Source organism: Oreochromis aureus, linkage group 7 (genome assembly GCF_013358895.1).
Source record: "Oreochromis aureus strain Israel breed Guangdong linkage group 7, ZZ_aureus, whole genome shotgun sequence".
Taxonomy (NCBI): domain Eukaryota; kingdom Metazoa; phylum Chordata; class Actinopteri; order Cichliformes; family Cichlidae; genus Oreochromis; species Oreochromis aureus.
Window position 1 is genome coordinate 48,206,440 of NC_052948.1, and position 27,067 is coordinate 48,233,506.

The 27,067-nt window shown below is 39.9% G+C and overlaps 2 protein-coding genes across 4 annotated transcripts in view; one reads left to right on the top strand and one right to left on the bottom strand.

Moving 5' to 3' along the window:
* Window positions 1-23,845, top strand: LOC120440940 (macrophage mannose receptor 1). Of its 2 annotated transcripts, none has more exons than XM_039614473.1 (50): window positions 1-210; window positions 1,195-1,340; window positions 1,438-1,550; window positions 1,838-1,971; window positions 2,694-2,917; window positions 2,995-3,101; window positions 3,185-3,303; window positions 3,416-3,551; window positions 3,741-3,823; window positions 3,938-4,057; window positions 4,167-4,268; window positions 4,344-4,502; window positions 4,603-4,685; window positions 4,884-5,028; window positions 5,118-5,162; window positions 5,248-5,415; window positions 6,294-6,413; window positions 6,514-6,624; window positions 6,708-6,740; window positions 8,053-8,190; window positions 8,328-8,474; window positions 8,578-8,712; window positions 8,840-8,997; window positions 9,153-9,297; window positions 9,393-9,447; window positions 9,582-9,648; window positions 9,983-10,116; window positions 10,205-10,248; window positions 10,379-10,552; window positions 10,671-10,825; window positions 10,908-11,021; window positions 11,133-11,248; window positions 11,585-11,739; window positions 13,502-13,707; window positions 13,797-13,974; window positions 14,066-14,290; window positions 14,440-14,609; window positions 14,688-14,758; window positions 19,719-19,819; window positions 19,933-20,052; window positions 20,183-20,320; window positions 20,414-20,568; window positions 20,695-20,794; window positions 20,915-21,150; window positions 21,603-21,786; window positions 21,904-22,152; window positions 22,261-22,440; window positions 22,581-22,637; window positions 23,203-23,345; window positions 23,430-23,845. In XM_039614473.1, the coding sequence occupies exons 1-50, from the start codon at window positions 168-170 to the stop codon at window positions 23,472-23,474; spliced, it is 6,486 nt and encodes a 2,161-aa protein (XP_039470407.1). In that variant the 5' UTR covers window positions 1-167; the 3' UTR covers window positions 23,475-23,845. The 2 variants fall into 2 exon arrangements, with proteins under 2 accessions (XP_039470407.1, XP_039470406.1); XM_039614472.1 differs by lacking the exon at window positions 1-210 and adding an exon at window positions 908-1,020.
* aff1 (AF4/FMR2 family, member 1) overlaps window positions 23,845-27,067 on the bottom strand; it is an 18,720-nt gene continuing 15,497 nt past the window's right edge. For both annotated transcript variants that reach the window (XM_031754500.2, XM_039614474.1), the window contains exon 19: window positions 23,845-26,870. In XM_031754500.2, coding sequence (XP_031610360.1) covers window positions 26,749-26,870 — 122 coding nt within the window. In that variant the 3' untranslated portion in view covers window positions 23,845-26,748. The remainder of the gene's footprint in view (window positions 26,871-27,067) is intronic.

Consider the following 27,067-nt stretch of genomic DNA (forward strand, 5'->3'; position numbering starts at 1 on the left):
AAAAGCTTCTCAGAGGTGGCATCACTTGGAGCTAGAGCACATCACTCGCTCACACATACACTGCCAGGCTCAGGGGACGTTAGAGAAACGACTTTGCAATAGTAGGATGTGCATAAGCACTCCTTAAGACACCAAAAATATTAATTAAAAAAGCAAACAGACAAAGAATGCTTCTGAAGCTGTTGAGCTTTGCTGCTGTTCTTACTGGAGGTAAGTCCGGCTCTTATAATTACATTTTTAAATTGTATGTTTGACAATCTTATTTTTCCTCTTTTTTCCCCCCAAAAGTGTGCCAATCACAGAAAGTAATGATTTAGTTTTTTATTTTGAAAAACAGAGATTTTTTTTAATCATCTTAAAAAGCAAAACATCAGAAATATGGACTGCACATTTTACAATCCTAAGTTTTCTGATGTAACCTAGCTGCGGGAATAATAATTACGTTTTGCAATTATTGGTTTAAAAAAAGCATTTTGAAGAACATGATGCCCAGAAGATCATGTGACCCAAAGTCTCAGGAACAGACTTACGAATCTAAATGTAATAATTACTTCCATTAGCGCAGTATATTTAACTGCAGATGTCACAGGAAAAGCTTGATTTATTTTTTAATTTTTATTCTTTATTAATTGATGGTTAGATTTAGGTTAGAATTCAGTGCTTTTTTATGATTGCTTGACTAATTAAGGATTCGTGGAAATCATGCGCAAAGCTGTTAAAGTGAAACATTTACCCAAAGATTTGTGCAAACTGACTGACATGGCTAGACTGTAGCTCTGTCATGCGACTTTTATGATTGATGAGCATTCAGCGTTCAGCTCATCAACTAGGGGAGTTGTGTACTTATCAACCCAGCAAAGTAGTCACAGTCTCTATAATAAAAGCCATTACAGAAATTCACATGAAGCGGAGAAGTAATGTAAATATCTAAACATCAGACCATGCTGTGTGGAGCTGAGCTGGCAGTGACGTGTGAAGTCTCTCAATCAGTGCAGTCATCCACCAAAACTTCTCTTTTCTGTATGTCTTTTTAAAAAAACAGAGAGAGATCATAGTGAAGAGATCATTTTCTCCCATAAGTAGTATTACATCATAACCGAAAAGGAGCATATTATATCTATGTTTCTATGGCTGGAAATGTGCTGCCTCACATGCTAACTTTCCTGCTATGCTGTGTTCTTTCAATATTTTCAGCTCATAGCCAGTGCCAGTCAGGCTGGAGGGAGTATGAGAACAAATGTTACTTCTTTTCAACTGATACAAAGTCGTGGTTCGAGGCAAATGAATTTTGTCTGGGGCATAACAGCAACCTGATGAGCATTCAGGACATTCATGAGCGGGTGAGAAACAAATAATGGGAGACATTACAGAGATTACATAAATAATGTTGTATCATTTCTCACTCTCTGGTTTTATATTTTCATGTCCTGTTTCTAGTTATGGGTGAGGACACAAATCAGCTCAGAGATCTACTGGATCGGCCTGAATGACCACACCGTGGAAGGTGTCTGGGAGTGGAGTGATGGGAGTCCTTTTATACAATATCTGTCGTATGTAATGCGTTTACTACTCCAGTGAAGCCCAACTTATTTATTTTATTTAGTAACCATGGTTCTCTTTCACACAACTTCCATTGCACGTGTACTCATCTTTGTGGGTGAGCTTTTCCTTATCTGACTTGAGGGTCAAAGCCATGGTTGGGCATATCAGAAAGGCTTGAAAGTAATTAACATAATACCTGATCATTAAAAGGGAAGACTAAGAAATAAATGAAAGATATGTAAGGTATCTTTCTTAATTTTATCCATAATAATTAACCATTATGCTCCTATTTCAGATTCTGGATGTCAGGCCAGCCTGATAACTGGAATGATAATGAGGATTGTGGTCAGTTGGTAGGCTATAACTTTGGAGAGTGGAATGATGAAAACTGCGATACCAAGAGGAAATACATCTGCAAACACATCAACTGTAAGTGAAAAGAGTACAGTGAGGGAAATTGGTTTGATCACCTCTTTAGCCATGCAGTTCAATCCAGTTTTATTTATACAAGTTTTGCACACATCGCATGCAGTGATCATTTGATATAATGGATTGTGGTGTAAAACTTACGTGATGTATTAACATTGTTGTTTATACACCACGCCAACAATACAAGATAAAAAAATTGCTTGACATTTTCCTAGTTACCATGTATGTTGTAACCATAATAAAATCTGCGTGTTGAACATTCATGTCACCTGAGACCACTCTGTGTGGTGGGATTGGGGCCAAATACTCAAAATCTCTGGTTACTTTTACCATGTGCATGCAAAATTAGTATGCATAAGTACACCATGCCATTATAAGCTGGAAACAGCTTTTTTTTTTTTAAAATGTCAGCTGTTTAAACAAATCTGCAAGTTTCTCAACTTAAACTTTAATTGTTTATAATACCCATAAATCAAGTGCAAAGTTTGTGATGTCTATTTGGGAATAACAACCAGAGAAATAGTAGTGCGCCTAAGAAGTTTGGCTTTAAAAAACAGTAGTTACTAAATGTAACCCTGATTCTATGAGTATGAGCGTAACACCCCAAACATGTCATACCACTGGCTGTGTGATGTGGCCAGAGCTTAGTCTGTGCCTAAGGACATATCGTAAATCATTCTTCGCTATAGCAGCTTTAACATATTTTCTTCCTTCCTCCTCAGCAAATCCTAGCCCACAGTGTGACTTAGCTAACGGGTGGATGGCGTATGGCTCCAACTGCTACAAGTTTAAATCAGACACAAGAAAGAGCTGGACATCAGCTAGGCATGACTGCGTGGCGGATGGAGCAGACCTGGTGTCCATTACTTCAGCAGAAGAAAACCAGTTCGTCACGGCAAACATGGGTGAAACACATCTTGACCTCTGGATTGGGCTTTCTACACTGGTAAGAGAGGCATAGTGTGGGATTAGGAAACAGACTTACTTCTTTCTAAATGGATAATTTTACCTTTGTTTCTCCAGAAATGCAACAAGATTTCATGTCAAGTGGAAGTGGGGAACAGTCAGCTTGCCTGGTCTGATGCTACACAAGTGGGCTACACAAACTGGGCTGAAGGTCAACCCACAATGTAAGGTTTCATACTGTTGAAAGAGACTCTCAAAGTCAATATTAATTGACTAAATCTTGCTTCAAACTTGCATTTTCCAACAGTGACACTCAGGTTGGCAGCTGTATTGCAATGATCAAGGATGAAACCAGTTCATTTGGAGACTGGAGGTCCCATGTCTGCAGATACGAGCGTCCTTACATGTGCAAACGTCCACTGAATAGTAAGACTGATTGTTTTGGAAACACAAGGTTTACCATTGTGAAAGCATTTTATTTGGTTTCTGTTTTTATCTCTCACTATTTCCGACTTTTGTTTTCCCTTCTCACCTGCAGCCATCTGCCCTGCTGGCTGGCAGAGCTTTGGTGGCAGTTGTTACTGGATGGTCAGTAATATCAATCTCTTGACCACCTGGCACGAGGCTTTTACCAAGTGTTCTGATATAGGGGCTCACCTCCTGATTATAAACAGGTAAAGAAAAAGAGAATTGCAAGTTCCCAATCAAAGTGAGACTATTCTGACCAGTGATAGTGTTACCAACTTCCTAAATAATAATAAGGTGCATAGTCTGGTCTTAAGAATTTAGCCTTCGTGAGTTCAGGCATTTGATCACACACGGTGATTCTCATCTGCCATGTTTGTTCTGTTCTTCATGTGTAGTCAAGAGGAACAATATTTCATGAATGGGAAGCTCCCAGACTTTCATCAAGTGGACATACCTGACATCTGGATTGGTTTATCAGGTCCTCTATGATTTGGTGCTCATGAAAATGTGAAAAAAGACATTGCCATTTTATACATGATTACTGAGAAAGCTGTCTAAAATCTAAAGTTATTTATATATGTAACATCACCAGATAAGGACCAGGATGGCACTTTCAAATGGGTGGATAAAACCGAAATAACCTTCTCAAACTATGGTGCCGGTTGGCCCAGAAACACTGAGAACTTCTGGGACTGTGGACAGATTTTTACGGGTAAGGATCGGTGCTCTGTTGCTCTGTTCCTAAGCTAATCGTTACGTGTGTCATTAGAATGAGGCTGCTATTACAAGACCGATTAACGTTCCTAAACATTCCCATCCAGGAAATTATGACGGCAAATGGGAAACAACCAACTGCTTTAAGAGCCTGGGATACATCTGTGAGATGACTGGGGGACAGAACCCGAAACCAACTTCAGCTCCTGGTCAGTCAAACTTCACACTCTCTCTTTCCTTGCGGACAGACCACACGTTTACTGATGACTGTTGATTTGCTTTAGAGTCCCACTGTGACACTGGATATTTGTTGTATGGGGACTTCTGCTATTATTTTGAGACCAAGATGGTGAAAAACTGGCAAGATGCTGAAGCACACTGTACCAGAGAGCAGGGTCACTTGGCCAGCTTCCACACAGAGGAAGAGCTGAGTTTCCTGATTGGTGAGTTACTAAGAGAACACATCAAACTATGACTAAAGTGAAGTATTTCATTAACACACTCTATCAATGCTGATGTGTTTTTGTCTTGACATTTTGATAGCTCACATGCCAGGGGCAGCCTGGGTGGGTTTGAATGACATCAATGTTGAAAGCCAGTTTGTATACACCGATGGAACCCCTGCAGTAAGTGCTAAAGCCAGAGCAACCTATTTGGGACCAAAAAATGTATTTCTAACCTATTTTGTTATACTGTGTAAAACTGTGAAAACATTCATCACATACCTAAAAAACTTTTTCTTGAGATTATCCTCTATCCTTCATAATATTTTACAGCGTCAAAATTTTACACATGAAAATACTCACGGTTTCTCTTGATCTCAGGATTTTCTCCCATGGGCGGAAAACCAGCCTGACAACTGGCAGAATAATGAGGACTGTATGCACATCACAGGAACCACTCACAATGATCCAGGAAAACTCAATGATGACTTCTGCACAGCCACAAGGGATTATATCTGCAAAAAAGGTGTGATAAATGCATTTTTGCCTCTTCCTGAATTAACTTTATATATTGAGTTTATATTTAGAGTTAATCCTTGTTTTGTATTTCTGTAGCCAAGGGACAAGGACCTCCTCCTCAGCCTCCAACATCTGGACCAGGTCAGGCTTTAAGCTACACTGACAAATGATGATTAAATACATTTATCTCAATATGCAAATGTGTGAGCAGTTGTGTTTGTTACAGGCTGGAACGATAAATGCGGTTCTTGGACCGCTGATCCTTTTAATGACTACTGCTACCTGTTTAACTACCTGTCGATGAGGACGTGGGCAGAGGCTCGAGCTGACTGCGTCAATCAGGGAGGAGATCTACTCAGTATCACTGAGCCCTTTGAACAGACCTTCATACAGGGTATGATCCTTACATCTTTATTTCACTGTTCAGATGAAAAAGATGGTCATTTGTTGTTAAACAGAGTTACAGAGGCACTGCTTCATTAATATTTGGGTATTAGAATCATATCATACTATAATACATCAACATCAAAATACAAAACGATTAAAAAACATAATACATTACATAGGAAGATTACAGAATGCATGTTACAGATAAAAAAACTGAATGAACTGTAACTGTATGAAATAAAAAGGGGCTATGAATGATCCTATTCTTTCATATGAGTTGCTAAAATAGGTTGATAACTTGAGGGCTAATGGATTCTATTGAATCGTGCTGTTGCTCCTAAATATGAAATTATGACATTTTAAATCGTATTTCAGTGTAATAATATGCTAAATGTGATTTTTTTTTTTTTTTTAATTTTAGACGACATATTTTAACTGCTTTTCTCAATTTCTCAGTCAACTTATCACTTTTCAGTTTGTAGGTGTTTCAGAGCTAATATGTGCAGATCTTTGCTTGAAATTTATGCTTGAAAAATTTTGCAGTTTGGATATTGTGTAGCTTTCATGTATTATAGAATTTTGGAGCGGTGTCACTAGTGATGTCTTTTTCAATGCTACCACTAGTGGGCACTGGAGACTTTTCCTCCCCTAAATACTGTAAATCATCTTCAAAGACTGACTGGGTGTACAGGTACACTCCCACTTTTGGGTGTGGCTGGTGCAACAAAGCACACATAACTGCAACCAAGGAGTGAAAAGGGCATAGAACTTTGCTCATTAGTCTGGTGTTTTATCTTTATCTTCACATTTTACTGTTTTTTTTCTTTAGATCTATTAATAATCTCAACTTGCTATAATTTGTTGCTTTTTTAAATGTTCTCTCAGCTTTAATCCAGCAGAGTCCCACTGGGATCTCTATGTGGATGGGGGGTCATGACTCCATCACTGAAGGTGGCTGGGAGTGGACAGATGGCTCTCCGTTCAGATTCATCCACTGGAATGCAGGTTAAAGGCCAAATCTGATGCTCTATAAATACTTACAGACTTAAAACTAAAGACTAAAAACAAAAACTAAAGTGAAAAATATGCTTGTCCTTTCTCACAGGGAACCCAGATGACTATTATGGCGAAGACTGTCTGAGTATGCTCATAAACAATGGCTACTGGAATGATGACAACTGTGGGTACAAGAGAGGATATGTCTGCAAGCGGAGAGGTGAGAAATGATGCTCCAGATGATGCTTGGAAAATAAGAATTTGACAATTTTCAGATTGCTGATAGATGTTTACTTATTCCAGGAAGAACACCTGAGCCGCCTCCACCTCATGATGGTAACAGCAACCTCAGTGTTAATTTGAAACAATAAAAAGACACAGTTGAGTAACAGAGCAAGAGATTGCCAACATAGCTTTTCTAAACATACTAGTTTTCTTTAAAAAGCATTCAGTTTGCACATAATAACAGAATTATTACAGAAAAAGCAAAAATGGCCTTGTGAAAAACTAACCCTTTTACTGACTAATAGCACAATCCACTGCCGTGGAATGATGCGCTGTAAATTTTTAATGCTTAAAATTTGTAAAATCAAGTTAAAACTGAGGTTTATCTTCCAATTTACACACAATATAAAAAACTGCTGTCTCAGTTTATCACCTGAAAAACAAAAGAAATCAGTTTAGACTTGAGAAAAAGAACTGTCGCTGCCCACAAAGCAGGAGATGTTTCAAGAACTGGAGTGAAAACTATTATAAAGAAAATCAAACCTGGCAGATGTAGAAAGTGAAAGATTTCAAAGAATGAGAAATATATATACCCCAGAATAACTGCAAAGACACTAATGAATAACTCAGCCAAGTCAGGAATTATAATCTTGAAAAGGACAATCACTAGAACTCTACACAGGAACGGACTGTGAGGTTACAGACCAAGAAAAACTCCGCTTCTGCAGAAAAGATGAGTTTAAGCCGTACTGAAGTATACTATAGACAACCTGGAGAAAGGTTATGCACACTGGACGCATATCCTTTGGTCAGATGACATGAAACTAGAGCTCTTTGCCCACAGAGACACTGCTTGTATTTAGAGAAAGAAGGGAGAGGTTTACAACCCGAAGAACACTGACAATGACTCAAAACGTACATCACTCCTGGTAAAGAGCAACAACCAGAAGACCAAAGTGGACGTTACTGACTGCCGTTCACAAAGTCCTGACTTGGAACATCTTGAAAATTTGTGGGGTGAACTGAAGAGCCATGAAAGAAGACCATCAAATCTGCAGGAGGTTGAGAGAATGGACTGGGATCGTTCAGGAGACGTGTGAGACCTGCTGAAAACTACAACAAACGCCTGCAGGCTGCTATCCCGCAAAAAAATATAAAAAATGCAAAACTGACTATTGGTATAAGGGAGGCTAATAATTTTTTGGTTTTGGTGAAATATTTTGAAATATTTTTTTTCTATGTGCAAAGTAAAAAATTGTAAGCCTCCAAATTAATACTAGAATATTTGGAAAAGCTGTGTTAAAAATTCCTTGCTCTGTTTAAAGGTACTTGGGAAATTTTCATATTTAGGCTAATTAGTCTACCCTCATCTATAATATATATTACTTTTGCACTGGAATAACGCATCAACTTTTTATTGTAGGCTTTTTGACTGCACTGGTGTGCCAGGGCTCCGCTGCTGTCCTTCACTGTCCACAGGAAAGTGTGATTAACATCCAGTCTGCTTTCTACGGACGAAAGAATGCCGACATCTGTCCACACTTCGATGGCTCAGGAAGTGGTGCTGCACATTTGTTACAACATATATTGATGATTTGTATTTGATTCAGTGATTTTTTTGAAAACTTTATCTGCAGGTATGCATCAATGTAAATCAAATTAACTAATTAAGTAAATATTGATATTACTATATTCTAGGCAGCTGCACAGTAGACGGCATCCTTCCTCGGTACAGAAAAATGTGTGACAACCATCCGTTCTGCTTTGCGTATGCCAATGTGGACCCAGACCCCTGCCCCACTGTTTCCAAATATCTTGAGCTCATCTACAGCTGTGAACAAAAAGGTAACTTCTCCATCGGTTTCTCTAAACATTTTCATGTAGTATTACATATTTATCTTGAGTTAGTGCAATTCCGGCTTCATGCTTTTGTGCTTTGAATGCTCAGTGTGCCTGCATGGCTTGGGTCTTGAACATGGCAACATCTCAGATGCCATGCTCTCTGCTTCCTCCTCCATTGGCTCCTTCACTCCTAACAAAGCTCGTCTGAATGGAAATTCTTGCTGGATGCCATCAGGAAATGGTATGCACCAACCCAGGGATCACACATGTGTAATAATATTTGAATTGTTAGTTAAAACTTGAGGTTAGGGTTCTGGTTTTGGCACAACAAAGGTCTTATCTTGTACCCTGTCTCTGTCCTCTTACAGCTGCTTCAAGCTGGATTCAGGTAAACCTTGGTGAGACCAGAAAAGTGACAGGGATTGTAATTCAGGGTTGCCCACAGAATGACCACTGGGTCACCAAATTTAAGATTCAGCACAGTATGAATGGATTGACCTGGACTGACTACACAGCTGATGGGAATGTGAGTAAGAAGTACACGAAACTGCATAGCGACTTTCTGTGGTCTACCACCTGCCAGATCAAGACTGTTCAAAGCCACACTTGGGAGCTCTTGGACAGGTTTATCTGTTTAAATATCCATGATAACAATTTTCTGTCTCTCTCCTTCATTTCCAGTTTTTACCAGGAGCAACAGACAGAAACACTCCTGAGACTCAGCTGCTGGGGACGCCTGTGTCAGCTCAGTTCATCCGCATCCTTCCAGTGGAGTTCAGCATTCAGGCAGGCCTTCGGTTTGAAGTGTTAGGATGCACGCCAGACTGTAAGGAAACTGACTTAACTCCAGATTAAACCTTTTTTCAAATACAAATCTAAATTTATACGGTTTGTCATTATAAAATATCGATTGTTCAACAGATGCAGTTACATGTGCCAGCAAGCCCAACTTCAACTTTGCTAATGATAAAATGACGTAAGTAAAAATATATTTTTCCTCTTTTTTTTAAACAAATATACTGTAATAAAGTTGAATTTGTAGCTCTTTGTGTCATTGTTCTTCGGATTATTAGTCACACATTTCTAAACTAATTTTCATATGTCTTTCAGTGTCCACTGTCCAGCAGACTGTGCCAAAGCTGATTACACAGTGTACGGCACTACATTGTATCGAGGGGTATGTCAAAAATACATAAATAAAGGAACACTTTTTAATTAGAGTAAAGCATCACGTCACTTAAACTTCTGGGATGTTGATATGGTCAGTTAAGTAGCAGAGGTTGCTAATTAGTGTCGGTATCACCATTGATACCTAGACCCAACAGAGGTTGCACAGCTAGTCCGACTCCTCCAGGTTGGCACATCAGTACGTACCATTGCCAGAATGTTTGTGTCTCCCAGAAAGATAACCAGCATGTTTTTCCCCTTTTGAAATCTGATGTCTTTTCAAAGATTTTCTTAATGTTGTTCTGGCAGTGCAATGCATTACCTCTCTCTTCTTTCTTAAACAGGACTCAAACATCTGTGCAGCAGCTATCCATGCTGGAGTGGTGCTGAATGAGATTGGAGGAGACTGCACTTTGCTAAAAGCTGACGGACAGAACTTCTACCCTGGATCCACGAGGAATGGCATCACCTCACGGCAGTGAGTAGATGAGGTTCCTAGTTCTTGTTTTGTTTTTTAGTAGCGGGGCAGTCCCGAGAGGCTGATTCAATGCCTTTACTTTCAACAGATATGATGGAAACTATGCAGTGTCTTACTCTTTTGCAGATGGAGGTGAGTTGACATGCAGTTTGAACCTCATAATTTCTTTCAGCTTCCACTTTTTGAAGAAATAATGATGATTTTTGAGTTAATCTGTTCTGTGTTGTTATTCTGCCGTTTCTTTTTCCACTCTCTCCCACAGAGCTAAGATGCTCAGGACCTGACTGGTTTGAGTTTGGGGACTTCTGCTACAAACCTTTTGGAGACAAAAAGACGTGGCATGATGCTCAGAGCAGCTGCAGGGCTCTGGGTGCTGAACTTGTCTCCATCCTCTCCATGACAGAGCAGAGCTGGCTGGAAGGCTACCTGTACATGGGTATGGATTTACACTTATTTTCTGTGTTTAAACTAAAGTAGATGTTAAAGGTTTAGAAAAGCCTTTTACATTCTTATGTCACACTTGATTTAAACTTGATATTTTTTGTCCTTCACAGCCACCAGTGACGTCTGGATTGGTCTAAATGACCTGTTTTATGCTGGCTTGTTCTCATGGTCTGATCAACACATAGCAACATTCACCTACTGGGCTCCAGGGGAACCCAACAACCATGATGGGTTCAGTGAGGACTGTGTTGAGATGTTGCACCAGGTGAGAAACCTGGTGAAAGCAAATAAAGTGATCTTTGTAGTCAGTTGTGATCTTTTTGACATTATTCATAATTTTCTTTCAGTCTGGCCGATGGAACGACGTGACCTGCACAGAACTCAATACATACGTCTGCAAAATGCCCAAAGCACATTACCCACCGCCTTCTGTACAGCCCACTGTGTACGGATGTCCTCAGGTGCGACAAACGTCGACTTAATGTCACATTTCTCTGCCTTTTCAAGTTTAACCTCGCACTGCAGAAGTGACAATGCCAGATGTGTAATAAGGTGTTTAATGTGTGTGTCAGGGCTGGGAAGCATATCGCTACTCCTGCTACTGGATGGAGGAGACGACTAGGAGCTGGTCTGATGCTAAAGCCTTCTGTGAGGAGCAGGATGCCGTCTTGCTGCATATTGAAGACATGTGAGTCACATGTCTGTCTGAGGGTGATATAAGGTTGCTTATTATTGCCAAACTACAGATTCTGGATCATGATGCATACAATCTTAACCTATACTTATGGTGCTATAATCCAGTGTCACTCAACAACACTCTTATCTCTGAAAAACTCACGAAGAAGAATTTTCCTCCCCTGTGATTCACAGAATATTTCATACTTGTTTTTTTCCTCTGGAATTCAAATAATTTCAAAATTGTATAGGGGCACATTTTTCCAGCTGAGGTAGTGCACCCCAATAGTCTTTTTTGTACGTCATTGTCTTTTTGTCATTATCATCTCTTTGTTCTGTTTTCCTGCAGCTATGAGCAGTCACATTTTACAGCGGCGCTGTCAGGAAAGACTGGTTTTTGGTGGATTGGCCTGCGTGCTCATGGGGGGGCAGGTGGAGGGGTGGACTACATTTGGGATGATGGTTCATCGCTCAGCTTTACTCACTGGGACAGAGACCAGCCAGGTACTGACCTAACACTGACCTAGATAAAGCTGGCTAGCTTGTCTCACTCTGCATTTCTGAAATATTTCACTTTTTCTGGTGCTAAAGTCCCATTGACCTTAAATGGAGAACCAGCTTTCTCTCACCTCTGCTTTGTATGTTGAAGGTTGTGGCTTCAAGTACAGCATGGGGCATTTTTCACAATGGTTTTTTTTGGTATATATTGTGTAATACACATCAACACATATTTCAGATTTTTTTCTCCTCATCTTAGACAGAAAACTGTAAACATTTTCCTTTGTGCAAAATTATTTCAGAGGGACAACTTTACTACAACAAGGTAAATGTCCCTGAGGTGGGCTGGTTTAGCTCAGTTGGATGAGCAGGCGACCATATGCCGCATGGCTGATAGTGGCCGGCCTGGGTTCGAGTCCGACCTGCAGCCCTTTGCCGCATGTCTCCCCCTCTCTCTTTCCCACCACTTTCCTGTCGGTCTTCACTGCATCTATCTAATAAAGCCAAAAAATATATATTAAAAAAATATAAGGGCAGCACGGTGGCACGGTGGTTAGCACTGTTGCCGCACAGCAAGAAGGTCCTGAGTTCAATTCCACCATCAGGCCGGGGTCTTTCTGTGTGGAGTTTGCATGTTCTCCCCGTGTTTGCGTGGGTTCCCTCCGGGTACTCCGGCTTCCTCCCACCGTCCAAAGACATGCAGCTTGTGGGGATAGGTTAATTGGATAATCAAAATTGCCACTAGGTGTGAATGTGCGAGTGAATGTGAGTGCGAATGGTTGTCTGTCCCTGTGTGTTGGCCCTGTGACAGACTGGCGACCTGTCCAGGGTGTACCCCGCCTCTCGCCCTATGACAGCTGGGATAGGCTCCAGCGCCCCCCGCGACCCTGAAAAGGATAAGCGGAAGCGAATGGATGGATGGAAATATAATGTCTGAAAAATGTTCCGCTCTTCTTCCCTTTACTGGGAGGCAGTGGGGAGGTAGAGCGTACAGCCCAATCTGGTGGGGAGGTGTGGGAAGCCAGATCGGGCGCCCCCCTTCCGGATCTCCTCTCTGCTCTCTCCCATCTTATCTTACTGGTCTTACTCCTCTCTATCACCTTTTCTGTCCCTTTGAAGAAATGAGGCTCCATAAATGTTAAAGACATAAGTATTTCTCAGTTGCAGTGAATAGACAGAATAAACTGTAGAAAACTAAACAGGAGAAAGAAGAAGAGAAATAACAATTTTAACATAAACCAGTGACACACTCCGGGGCCTGATCAACCCTGGCAGGGCCTCCTTGGATGAGGGTGTCTAGTGAAAATGGCCAAAACACCCGATGAATCCAAGGTCCACTACTGACGATGTGTCCCAAATTTTAATAATTTAGATCAGAACTCTAATCCCTAAACCTAACCAAGGAAAAATGGCAGATTAGCCTGGGTAAAAGAACGAAAGTTGAGGCACACAACGATGTGTGCTGCTGGTAAAGTTTCTGGGCTGCTTTTCCTCATAACAGCCATCCCCCAAGATTTTCTCCAGTAAAAGCAATGCATTGTTAGGGATTGTAACATCTAGTCCTTTTACTGAATAAAGCCCCCCCCCAAAAATTGTTAGCCAACCTCTTTTACCCCCAACTTTTTCGCTGCACCAGAGGCAAACTACAGAACGAGTCCGCCAGTAACAACAATCCCACCCTAATTTCTCCAGAATTGTATAATTTAGTTTTTGTTATTGTTATTATCAATAATAAACACAAGAAACCAAAATCTCTTTCTGTCTTTAGACAACGGTGGTGGTACTTGTGTGGCTATGACAACGGGTCAGGTTGGTGGTTTCTGGGATGACAAGCAGTGCTTGGACAAATATGCCTTCGTATGTGAAAAATACAGACCTGACATCAGCCCGCCCACCAAGGCCCCGACTCCTCCTCCTGCACAGGGCTGTGGTGCTGGCTGGACAGCCAAACCCCATTTCAGGCACTGTTATAAGGTAATAACAGCACCAAGTTGAACATCTAAAAGTGTGATTATCTGCAAGAGAAGGTCAGTGATTCATTTTCCAGGGGTGATTTACTGCAGCTCTTCCACAACGTGGACTGGTCCTTGAAGAAGAGCTGGGAAGCAGCGCTTGAGGACTGTATCGCCAGAGGTGGTAATCTGGCCAGCATCCACACTCAGGAGGAAGAAGAGTTTCTTGCCCTGTACAGCAAAGGCACTACCAAGTGGATTGGTCTCAGGAGCAACCCAATAGAAGGAGGTGAGCAAAATATATGTATTGCAGACTGGACCTGGTTAAATGGAAGCCAAATAAAGAATAAACCTAAAGAACAACTCCTCCCTTATTGCAGGATATTCTTGGAGCGATGGCACGCCTCTGTCCCACACCAACTGGGGTGACGGGGAGCCAAACAATCACGAGGGTCGGGAGGACTGTGTAGAGATGGTAAGCAACGCGAATGGCACCTACTCGTTGTGGAACGATCTCAACTGTGACGCTCATCAGGATTGGATATGCAAGATTACTAAAGGAAAGGATCCCATCCTTCCCCCTGAGCCCCCATCCCCTGAACCAGGTAACTAAGGCACCTGTCGTTTCTCTACAGAGGGATCAAGTCATGAATTTGCTTACCTTAAGGATAGAGCAATTTTTATATGAATTCAGACCCTCACAAACCCTCACAATGTCTGAGTGTTTGTTTTTTCCTAACGTTTTAAACTTCAGCTCCCGATTGTGGCTCGAACCCCGGCTGGAGGAAGAACAAAAACATCTGCTATTACTACAATGACACCGACATAGTGGACTTCCACACAGCTTTTACACGGTGCTATGCAGAGAAAGCCAGACTTGTGTCCATCCTAAACAAAGAAGAACAAGCATATGTTAACAGCATGGTATGTTTTTAAATCTTTAACTTCATTAGAGATTATTTACTGTGGAAAAATCAGTGATAAGTTTTGCTGCCGTTTCAGGTGGGGACAGGAAAGGTTACTGCAGCCTGGATTGGAATGAGAATGTTTGGCACAGTAGATGGACAATACGTGTAAGTATGTTTCTAAGCAATTGCACCAAAGCAAAGAAATGTTAAACAGATCTTTTTTGTGTCATTTTCTTTTTTCACTGTTCTGAGCAGCAGAGTTTCCATGTCAGATCATAATATTTCTAGGGATATTTCATGTGTATTCATGTATTTAACCCTCATAATGTCCTCCCGATTTCCATACAGCTGTTGTCCTCAGGGGTCAAAAATGTCCCCACTTCATTTGAGTGTTTTTAAAGAATAAAGTATAAATTGTCAATCAATTCAGTGTTACATCTTAGTTTTACTTAAGACCAACACATTAACACAAAATTTACCCAACATTACACATTTTAGGGCCACCAGACCTTGTTTACAAAAATACACCCTGTTTTTTAAGCGGAAATAAAACAAGAAAATAAAATATTTAATTGTTTAGATAATTTTGACTATCTGACTAACTACAGAGTGCTGTATGTTGAACTTTAGTGAAAAATTTGTTTTGAACCATTTAACATTTTTAAATGGCAGCACATAATCACACCTGTGGTCCTCAGGGGTCAAAAATGTCCCCACTTCATTTGACTGTTTTTAAAATATAAATTATAAATTGTCAATCAATTCAGTGTTACACCTTAGTTTTACTTAAGACCAACACATTAACACAAAATTTACCCAACATTTTACATTTTAGGGCCATCAGACCTTGTTTACATAAAGTACACTGTGTTTTTGAGCAAAAATAAAATGAGACAATGTAATATTTAATTTTTAGATAATTTTGACTATCTGACTAACTACAGAGTGCTGTATGTTGAACTTTAGTGAGAAAGTTTTTTTTTGAAGTGTTTATAATTTTTAAATGGCAGCACATAATCACACCTGTTGTCCTCAGGGGTCAAAAATGTCCCCACTTCATTTGAGTGTTTTTAAAGTATAAATTATAAATTGTCAATCAATTCAGTGTTACACCTTAGTTTTACTTAAGACCAACACATTAACACAAAATTTACCCAACATTACACATTTAAGGGCCACCAGACCTTGTTTACATAAAGTACACTGTGTTTTTGAGCGAAAATAAAATCAGACAATGAAATATTTAATTGTTTAGATAATTTTGACTATCTGACTAACTAAAGAATGCTGTATGTTGAACTTTAGTGAAAAAATTTTTTTGAACCATTTACATTTTTTAATGGCAGCACATAATCACACCTGTGGTCCTCAGGGGTCAAAAATGTCCCCACTTCATTTGACTGTTTTTAAAATATAAAGTATACTTTGTCAATCAATTCAATGTTACATCTTAGTTTTACTTAAGACCAACACATTAACACAAAATTTACCCAACATTTTACATTTTAGGGCCACCAGACCTTGTTTACATAAAATACACTGTGTTTTCGAGTGGAAACAAAACAAGAAAATAAAATATTTAAAAGTTCAGATAATTTTGACTATCTGACTAACTACAGAGTGCTCTATGTTGAACTTTAGTGAAAAAGTTTTTTTGAACCATTTATAATTTTTAAATGGCAGCACATAATCACACCTGTTGTCCTCAGGGGTCAAAAAATGTCCCCATCTGGTTTGATTGATACTTAATTACTATGAAGTGGATTTTTCCCCACTTTTAATTAAAACTTAATTCAAACATTCTGACACATTTTTTTATTCCATTTCAAATTTAAGTCTGTTAAAAACCTCATAAAATGAATTTTTTCTTTGTTTTCGGGTAAAAATAAATCAAATCATCAGTTATTGTGATTATCGTTTCACAACCAGAGTCAGTTGCTTTAGCAGATGATCACAGACGGGTATATGTCAAAGTTAATTTAGAAAGCCGTTTTAAACTACTTCAAGTTTTTTACTGGCAGCAAATAATCACATCTGTTGTCCTCTGCGGTCAAAAATGACCCTGTTTGCTTTGACTGTTTATAAAGCCATAAGTATAAAATATCATCCATCTCTGTGTTTCAAGGTTTTATTCAACTTTATTCCAACTCATTACCTGACATTTTTCTATATTTTGGCATGGTAGGACACCAGGGCATGGGTCTGAGTGAAGGCAAACTTTCATGTCCATATTTGACACAAGTGCAGGAGGAAGCTCAGGTTTATTCCTCTGCACTGGTCCCATCATGGACAGCTTTCTTTTCTGCAGTTGCAGGCAAGGGTCATATACAGTAAACAAGTTGTTACAGATGATTGTTTTCTTTTGGAAACCTGCAATGTTAGGGACAACTCGCGTGTCCTGACTGCAGGCCAGACGTTTGCCATCGGTACACTAGCATGTTCCATGTACAGCTGGACCTGGCATCACATACTGCCATGTTTTTATCTCATAGGTTTACTTGGGATGTTCTGTTGGAATGGACAGAGTCCTCTGAACGGGACTTTGTGCTCATACAGTCACATCAGTATCAGGATCTTACATCACAGCAGGAGAAACACCCACTTGTTCCATACACCTCAAATGGGAGCGCGTTTGTGTCATGAACGACAGGGCTCGCAAAATCGCTAGCCCAACGTCGCGGAGCTAGTGATATCTCCAGTCGGGCGATCATATAGCCCGACGGGCGGGGCCCTGCACGATGATCATCTATTGTGTCTTTATCAAGAAATTATATCCTTTTTGCGCTTCTATGATTAATCTTGTGTCACCTTTAAAACTGCTCTACCAGACTCAGGATGTCATAAACTGTCCGTAGCGACTCCACCGGATGTAGAATCAACATACCCACATAAGACTACAGCTGCATTCGATCCATTTTTTTCCCCTCTTGTTGTCCCTCCTTGTTCATCATTGAGTTAGCTGTAGAGCAGCTCATCTGCTAATTGGATGGTTGTTGGTTCAGTCTCTGTGTGCTCTAGTCTGGAGTTCTTACCAAGGTGTCCTTGGGCAAGTTACTGAACCCCAACTTGGTCTCTGATGCATCCATTGGCATGTGAACGTTAAAAAGCAGAATACAAGCAGAACACTGTGTATAATGCTTTCAGTACTCGAGTAGAAAGCCAATGAAGGAGTATGGGACCTGGCATATGTGCTTGGACTGTGATAGATTATCTTTCTCTGTGGCACATGAGAGAGTCAGGCATCGTCTGTCATTGGGATGTTAGAAGACCAGATCAATGTTTCCTCACATTACTGCAAATATTCCTCCGTCTCAGCTGACTCCTCTTTCCTGCTTGATTCTTTGTCTTCATCATAATTGAAATGGATGATGTGCAGTCCTCTGACACATCTTCTATTCCAGTTTCACATTCTGAAAACTCAAGAAACTTCAAGAAGCCCAGTCACTTTCTTTCCAAGTTCCTCAGACTACAATGCCCTGGATGCCCAAGAACCTACTTGAACATAGTTCAGATTCTTCATCACTTTTCTTCACTTCATAGCCTTCTTCCACTTCTGCAGGTGGGTGATGTGCTTTTTCAGAGAAAGGGTAGCATGTGCTCTAAATATTGACAATATTTTCTATATCTTCTAACCCTGGATCTTCCTGAACATTGATTCTTCCTCCTCATTATACTAGAGGACAATATGTGCTTTGTCCTACTGGTCATTGCTTTGCACAACATGGTAAAAAAGTATGCTCATCAAAGTATGCAAATCTCTAGTGCAATGGAGGCTTGTGAGCATACTTTCTGTGTATGTATTATTGTAGGGTCGACCTTACAACACGAAGCACTTTGATGCGACTGTTGTTTTGATTTGGCGCAGTATAAATAACATTTTATTGAATATAGAGCACCTGCCTCCTCATTGTGCTGCCTGTTGTTGTTGTTGTTGTGGTTGTTATGACCAGTGCTTGACCCCAAACATCAGTGATCCAAGATCAAAGATGTTTGATAGCAGTATGTTGTGAAAATCTGACCTTTTGCAACACTTTGTACTTTGGGGTCATTTTTGTCCACGAGGACAACAGGTGTTATAAAATCGAATAAAAACCCCATAAATAAATCAAATTACTTAAAACTTATTCCAATCATGCATAGTATAGTAATGAATAACTTCTGTTATTTTCAGACCATTTGATGAATAAAAAACATATTTTTGATAGCAAAAGATTTCTGTAGAGGACAAAAATGACCCGTGGACAACACAAGGGTTAATGTAACAGATCAGAACTTCATGCTGAGGGAGAGAAAATGTCAGAACAAAATTTGCATAAGCCAGGGCTGTATTACAAATAGCAAAGTTTTACAGTCTTTGGTTTGCTGTGTTTTAGTTTTTTGGTCACATTTATACACAAAAATCAGTCCACAATGAGAACTGCCAAGAGACAGAAAATATCTTTGTGTGTTAATTCAGTGCTGGGCACTCACGGGGCCCTACAAATTCACAAATTGATTTTCATACATTTTGCTTTTCCTTTTTTCCTTTTATGTACTATAAAAATGCAAAAACTGTAAGGTGCCCACAGCTGACTGTAAGTCAGATTATTTCATCTGACTTCAATAAATATTTGCAACCTCACAGTATGCAGAAAAAATGAGAACGATGCACATATTTACACGTGTGGGACGGCAGGAGTAACTTCATCAACATGCACATTGCTTAGATGAACACCACGTGAATTGCCTGATTTATTTAGAGAACAGCTGCCCCAACCTCAAAGATCCCACAGTTTGAATCAAATTATGAAGGAAAGGTTTGCCCTTATACCGGAACATGTTGACTCATCTTTATCTCACTTATCTACAATGCCATACTGATTACAAAGAGAAAAACATGCATTCAATCTGTGCTGTGTTATTTTTGTTTGGCCTAATTTGCGTTGCTGTCACACTGATGATGATAAGTTAGGTATTCATATATGTGACCATTGTTATCATTGCTCTGGTTAGTAAATTTAGACCAAATTCACAAATTTACTACTGGTTAAAAACATTCAACATACTTTAACAGATTTGAAGATAAGGAAAATCTTTTGTTTAAATGTAAAACTGTGAAATTTAAATTTCTGTTTTATGTGCTCAGGTGGGTCGACCACTCCCCTATGACATACACTCACTGGGCTCCTGGTGAGCCCAACAATGCTAACGGGGAGGAGCAGTGCGTGCAGATGAACAGACATCAAGGTACTGCACCTTCTGTCAACTGACAATTTAGATCAAATACACTATTTTTTTTAGCTAATGTGTCTTCATGACTTAACTATAATGATGCGTGCAATATACTCTGACTTGTTAAGGTGGGTGGAACGATGCCAACTGTGGTCGGGCTTCAGCAGGTTATGTATGTAAGAAGTTCCCTGGAGATATTCACACCCCGCCTCCACCAACACAGCCCTGGGAGGGCAACTGTCCTGCAGGTAACATACACAGTTTAAATACAAATTTGGTTAAATCACACAGGCTGACTAATGCTGCAGGTTCTTTCACATCAGCTGGAGTATTTTTTCTCTGTTTATTACTCATTACGATTTTCCTCCTCCCCTGTAGGTTGGCTGCGTTTCAACAATAAGTGCTTCATGTTCAAAGGAAAGAAGAATGATATTAAAGGAAACTGGTCATATGCTCGAAGTTGGTGCAGAGAGCAAGGTGGAGACCTGGCAGTCATTGATAACCAGTATGAGAATGGTAAGCTCAGCATATAACCATTAAACATAACATTGTTAGAACAGAGGTTTCCTCCACAGAGACGACTCTTTACATTTCTGTTCCCTCCTACAGACTTTGTTGCTAGTTACCTGAGGGACCTGGAGCTCCCCACATGGATCGGTCTGTCAGATCTCTTGGTGGAGAATCAGTACGCCTGGAGCGATGGGGTCAGCCCAGTTCTGTACACCAACTGGAATGACAAAGAGCCCAACAATGCGAATGGAGCGGTGAGGACACTTTGCTTCAGATTATCACTAATCGAGTGAAGCAGATGGGAAAGTACTGTAAAGTTGTGGGCTCATAAACAGGGAAAGGACACATTTAGCCTTGACTATTCTTGGTTTGCTCAACAGGAAAACTGTGTGACGATTACTCATAGCCCGCTGTTAACTGGCAAATGGAACGATGACAACTGTGATAAGAATCACAGCTTCGTCTGCTCCAGAAAGAAATGTTAGTAAACACTCCAGAGATAATTCTTCCTGCTTAGATGCAATTGCATTTCACAGACTACAGAAAACATTTTAAATGCATGCTAGCTTAAACCTTTTTGTCAATCTCCCTAAATATTAGCAAGCAGTATCCAGCCGCCTCCTCCCACAAAGAGCCCCTGCCCATCAGGCTACATCTCATGGTACCTGAACTGTTACAAACTGGTGGAGAAGCCAGCGACCTGGGATGCAGCTCAGGCAGCCTGCAAGAATGAGGGAGGCAATCTGGCCAGCATTGACATGAGCTACGACCAGGCCTTTGTGGCTGGAGCAGTCCTGCAGGGAAAAGCTGATGCCTGGATTGGACTGAAGCGCAAGGTGCTGTTTAGAGAGGAACAGAAAAGTTTTGTTCCATGTAGAATTCAGAAGAATTCTCATTAAATATGCTACAAATAGAACAAAAATACTCCAGGAAAGCCACTAATTATAGAAGCTGAAAATACCTCATTGCAAGTAAATATCCTACATTTATAAAAAGTATTGAGAAAATATTACTAGGAAGATTTACTTTAAAAAAAAGTAGATGCATTTCGATTAAACTGGGAATCAAAGGCAGACATCTCTAATATGAAAGAAGCTACCAGAGCCATTAAAAAAAACAACAGCTGAGTAATCAGTTGTGGATTTAAACCTCCTGTGTCTTCACTCACTGGTATTTCTTTGTTTTTTTTCTGCACTTATGGAGTCACTTCCTTGATGCTTGTCTAATGGCACTGTGTGATCCATAACAATCTAAACCTTTAATCATATGTTGTTGCCTTGTGATGCAGGATGATGGTTCCTACATGTGGACAGATGGTTGGCCAGTTTTTTTCACTCAGTGGGGACCAGGAGAGCCCACTAACATTAAGGATGAGGGTTGTGTGAGTATGCATGCTTCAAGGATGTTCCACGGGACCTGGAACGACACCAAGTGTGACCTAGAGAAACCGTACATCTGCAAGAAAACCTCAGGTACAAGCTCAATCAGAACTGAACTTTTTTTTTGTTTTTAATTGCTTTTAGTCAGTTTCTGACTAATTATATATTTTTTCATTTATATAACCTTTAATAATAACACTTGTCTCTCAGAGAAACCCCCAACCACTCCCGCCCCTGGTGATGGGAAGTGTCTGGAGTTTGCGATACCCTATGGCAAGTACTGTTACTATGTGTACAGCGGTGAGGTCGGATTCTCTTGGCCGGACTCTGAACACTACTGCCAGGCAGCCAGGATGGCGCTGGTCTCCATTCACAGCAGAGCAGAGGTGGAATTCATCAAGAGCCTCAACTACAGCAAAAATATGAACCTCTGGATTGGCCTTACTAGGGATAACAATTGTGAGTTTAAAAATGGAAAGAAAAAGAGAGAGACTCATTGCTTTCACAAGGCTATTGTACCAGGGATTAATTCAGTAAAATGCATCAACTTTTTTTTAAAACCTCCAGTTGGCTGGGCCTGGACCGATGAGACCTCTGTAAGCTTCCTCAACTGGGCTCCCAATGAGCCCAATGCAGCGTTTCACCCAGGGAACATGGCCGAGAACTGTGTGGAGATGTACAAAGATGGACGCTGGAATGACAACAACTGCCTGGAGAAGAAAAGTTTTGCTTGCCGCCACCCTCAGTGTAAGCATTTTTCTATTTCCCTTTTTAGATATTTTAATGCAGCACAGATGTAAGGCAATTTCTGCAGCTTTAATAACGCTTATTGAATTTGGTAATGAGAAGCAGCGGAATAACAGGCTCTTTGTAAATCTGTCTTTCAGTTTATCAAACAGATGAGAACAAAAATCCAATTTATCCCACTGAAGCTCCAGCTAACAGTAAGTGACAAATATGGTTGCTTTACAATATATCTTGGTTCTCATGCCAGCAAATAATTTTTAAGCCATGCATGTAATAAAAAACAAACAAAAAACCCCAACAACAACAACAGGTCTAAATCAGCTAGTCCTTGTAGAGCAAAATCTCCCATTTGGATTTCTCAGACTTTGGGGACATTCGTGGTCCCCAGATGACAAAAATCACAACTACTTTGGAAATTCCCCAACTTTTCACCTGTTGCAGCCTTACAGGTTTAAGTGTGGATTTCAGTTACTAAGTTGTGGATGAATGGTCATGGCAACCGTTAATAATGTCCCCTGCCATAATTAACAAGTGTACTGATCCCCGTATTTTATTTAGTACCACACACAGACTAAAGTTTTATTTCCTCTAAAATTTCCCATCTGCCTCAACCTTATGTTGTCTTTGTTGCCAATTTAACATCCAGACACAACTATTGAGCATGTTAGAATACAATACAATAGCATAGGTATAAGCAAAGTAAGACATTGGGGTGATTCTAGCTGGTTAATATCTCACCTGAGCTGGTTTGTCTCCATACAGACGTAGGGCTGATAGCCGGCGTCGTCGTTGCAGTCATTGTGGTCGTCACCATAATAGTAGGACTACTGTTCTACGTCTTCAGTGTGCGTGGATATAAACCGAGCACCTTGAGCTGGCCAGCAAGGAACAGTAAAACTGATGTGGTAAGTTTTTAATTAGCCCATCATGGTTGGCTAAACAAATGTATTGATGTCAGTGCTAAAACTCATGTCATTCTTGTGTTGCAGCCTGCCTTTACCAACCCCAACTTTGTAGGAGAATCGGACACATAAATCGTCAAGCTTTTTGCATTAACACTGATATTTTTTGCAAATCAATAATATAGTTTGTTATTTTTATACAATGCAGACTATCCCTGCTCTCAAAGGGCAAGAGAGAACATGCAAACTCCACACAGAAAGGCCTCAGCTGGCCGGTGGATTTGAACCCAGAAACTTTTTGCTGTGAGGAATCAGCGCTGCCAGTCAACATGTTGTAATAAGCTAATACCATTAAAATATAGTGAGATAACATTTCCGCATTTTTCCACATGCAGCAGTAATGATGTCGATATATAGCCAGTTGCTGTTTTGCTGATTTTATAGCAAAGTGCCAAATTATTCTTTTTTTTTTTTTTTAAATAAACAAACGTAAACAACCGTGTTTTCATTTCCAGTGTTTATTCATGTCTGTACACTGCAACACAAAATTTTATTATTTTTTTTACATATTTTACAAAATGAAAAACAAGCATCCTTCAAAAACCATTTTTAGACATGTTTCCAGTAAATAATTATTTGGACAAATCTGTTGTGGCGCAACTCATAAATGAAGCACCAACAACCAAAGATAATGAGAATAAAGCCGCAGATGAGAAAGTACAAGAACCCAGGAATTCAGAAAACTGATAAAGTTGCACAATTTATAAATCCTGAATGACAAATTTTGCAGTTTCCATTCATGGAGGCATCCAAGGTAAGAAACTGCTGAAGATCTGTACATAAAATGTAATCCCACATTCCATGGCACCAGTGTACGCGGTCCTTACTTACAAAAGAATAATAATTTTATTTATGAGAAAATAAAATTCAGAATACTTTGATCGTTTTTCAGCCCTTATTTAAATCTTGTAACTACACTGAAACGACCAATTTAAAAAGTGAAACTTCCAAAACCCAGTGGCACGTATGGCACTAGTCTAAACCAAAGTTTCTTTTTCTGCTTCAATAATTACTCACTAATCATTTCTGTATCCCCCTCCCTGTGTAGAAAAAAAAAACAAACAAAACTTGTGTAACTAATGTTACCAACTCAAACTGTATTGCTTTGAGCCAAACTTGGAGTAAACAATAATGACTACCACAGTCACGTTGGTCTTGGAAACAGCCCTTCTGCACAATAATGTGCTGAAATTAAGTACAAAATACTCAAAACTCTCATTAGTAAGCTATGGTTTCCCACTGATTAAGTTAAAGTTTGCCAACCAAAGTGTGAGAACACAAATCAAGCTGACTGGTGCAAAAACTGAAGGGAACATTACATAGAGTCACCTTTGTTAATGAATACAACAATCTAGTTTAAAGGCAACACAGACTGACAAACAGGCTTAAAGTGAACCACTACATCCACCATCACAGCCAAAGAAAGACCTTTTTCTTTTGTTTACACAAGGACTTGAAGACACGCCTTTGGTTAAAGGCTAGGTTCACATTTTGCATGCATGGAAACGATCACTGGATATTGAAATGTTTCCTTCTGTTCATGAAGCAATAAAAATGAAAGTGTTAGGGGACAAAATCCACAGTCCTCATTTTGCATAAAAATGCTTTTGTAAGCCGAACTCAATCTGATCTTTTTGTTCAAAATTCCCTTTTTGTGTTCAGCTGCATCTCTGGAAGCAGATCCAGTGACCTGTGTTTACATTTGATCTGCATCAAGAGCATATAAGGAAAAATGCAAGTTAAAAACAGTGACGTGTCCACTGAATCTGACCATATTGGCTTGTAATGGCCGACTTCAGCCAGGACTCTACCTTTCTGTTCTTTTAAGCAAGCTCAACAAAAGCTTTAGGCATTAGCAGTGATATAACAGTAGCACTGTGCTTCCTTTGTCCTGAGGATGTACCATGTTTGGCCAGCTGCACCTCATAAATGCACAAATTGAGATGAGATCAGGTTGCAAGATATTTTCATACCTGGTTGTCTGTGCCAACCATGTGCAACTAACAGTATGTAGCAAGAATTTGGCTACACAAAAACAGCACTGTGAATTGTGTACCTTTTAACAGCCAGCATGGACAGGAGGAATGATCACATGGACCAGAAACTCTTTCAATGTGAGCGTGCTTTTATTTGACACTTGTACGCTATAGTTTCCACGAGGAGAACGCCAAATGTGCAATCTTCTTTGACTTGATGACAGGAATAAAATGAAGTCTGCTTTGGTCTAACAAACTACGCACTACAGTTAAACGGTACAGCAGCCAGCTCACCCCGTACCACAACTTCACCATTATTCCAAAAACCACGAAACATGATTCACCAGTGAGTCAGGTACTTCCCAATCATCATTCACACAAAAACAGCATTCCTCACAGGAGCAGAAAGGTAAGACACAAAATGAAATGTTTATAGCTTGAAATCAACAAGACTACACTTGCACCTGATACACAACAGCTTCTAAAAATGCCTGTGCAGATACAGCTCCTCTGAAATAATAGTTTTTCCAACTCTGCCTCTCACCTTTGTTCATATGTCAGCTGTACCCCAACTTACCTTCATTCATCTGATTGTGATTAATGCATATGCTCATCATTTAGTCTCCTTATTGCACCTGCATTGTGTCTCTGTACAACCACAGTGCTGTCAATCTGACAAAGCCAATTTGAAACAACAGAAAACAGATTCCAATATGGAGAATTTAAAATGAATAAATTAAATGCCAATTTAATGTAACCATCTGGCACTTCTGCAACACACTTCATGGTCTTTAGCAGAAAAAAAAATTCAAGATACAAAAGCCGAAGTTTAACTTTCAGAATGAAACAGATACGAAATAAAATCAACCAGGAAAAACTGAGTCTAAATATCATTTAAGTGCTGTGTTTCCTGACATCAATAACAAAAGTTGGTATAATCAGCATAAATAAGTAACACCTTTGTGAGTACTTCCACCAGAACTGTGTTTATCTGCCAAGTAGGACCAAAGTCCATTTTCACAAATATCCGATGTGCTTCCATCCAAACGCCGTTAAGCCCCGATTTGTAAGTATTTTCTGACATCATGTGAAGGTGTGGTTTTCAGCATACGTCCATGTTTTTTAAAGTGCCAGGAAAACAAAGCGTCAGGAAGAACAAGAGCATCAGTGTGTGTCGTCTTCTTGATGGGGAATCCAAAATCTAGCCTTTAGAGCATGCATCCGCATCGATACTGTTGACGAGATTAGTCAGTGTCCATGCCAAAAATGGCACAAGCCTGAGGGTAAGCTGAGGTTGTGATCAGGGTAAACATACCAAAGTGAATTTAAGGCAGTGAGAGGCAGCTTGAAGGGTTCACAGGCCTTCAGTGTCATACCTTTTGGCTGTCCAGCCTCAGCCAGTAAACACCTTGTCTTGTGTAGCGGACCATGGAGGTCATATCTGAAGACAGGTTTAAGGGCCCCATAACAGTGTCCAGCTCTGCCAACATACCTGAAACACATGCAAACAAAAGCATGGGAAAGCTCCACAAACAAAAACAAGTCAGTCAAACAATTTTAAGTATTATTATTATTATTATTTTTTTTTTTTTAAATAAATGTGATGTAGCACAGTACAAGTTAGTCAGTGATGCATACTGAGAATGTCAGCTGCCCACAGGAACAACAAAGCAACAGGGCAAGCAAAAC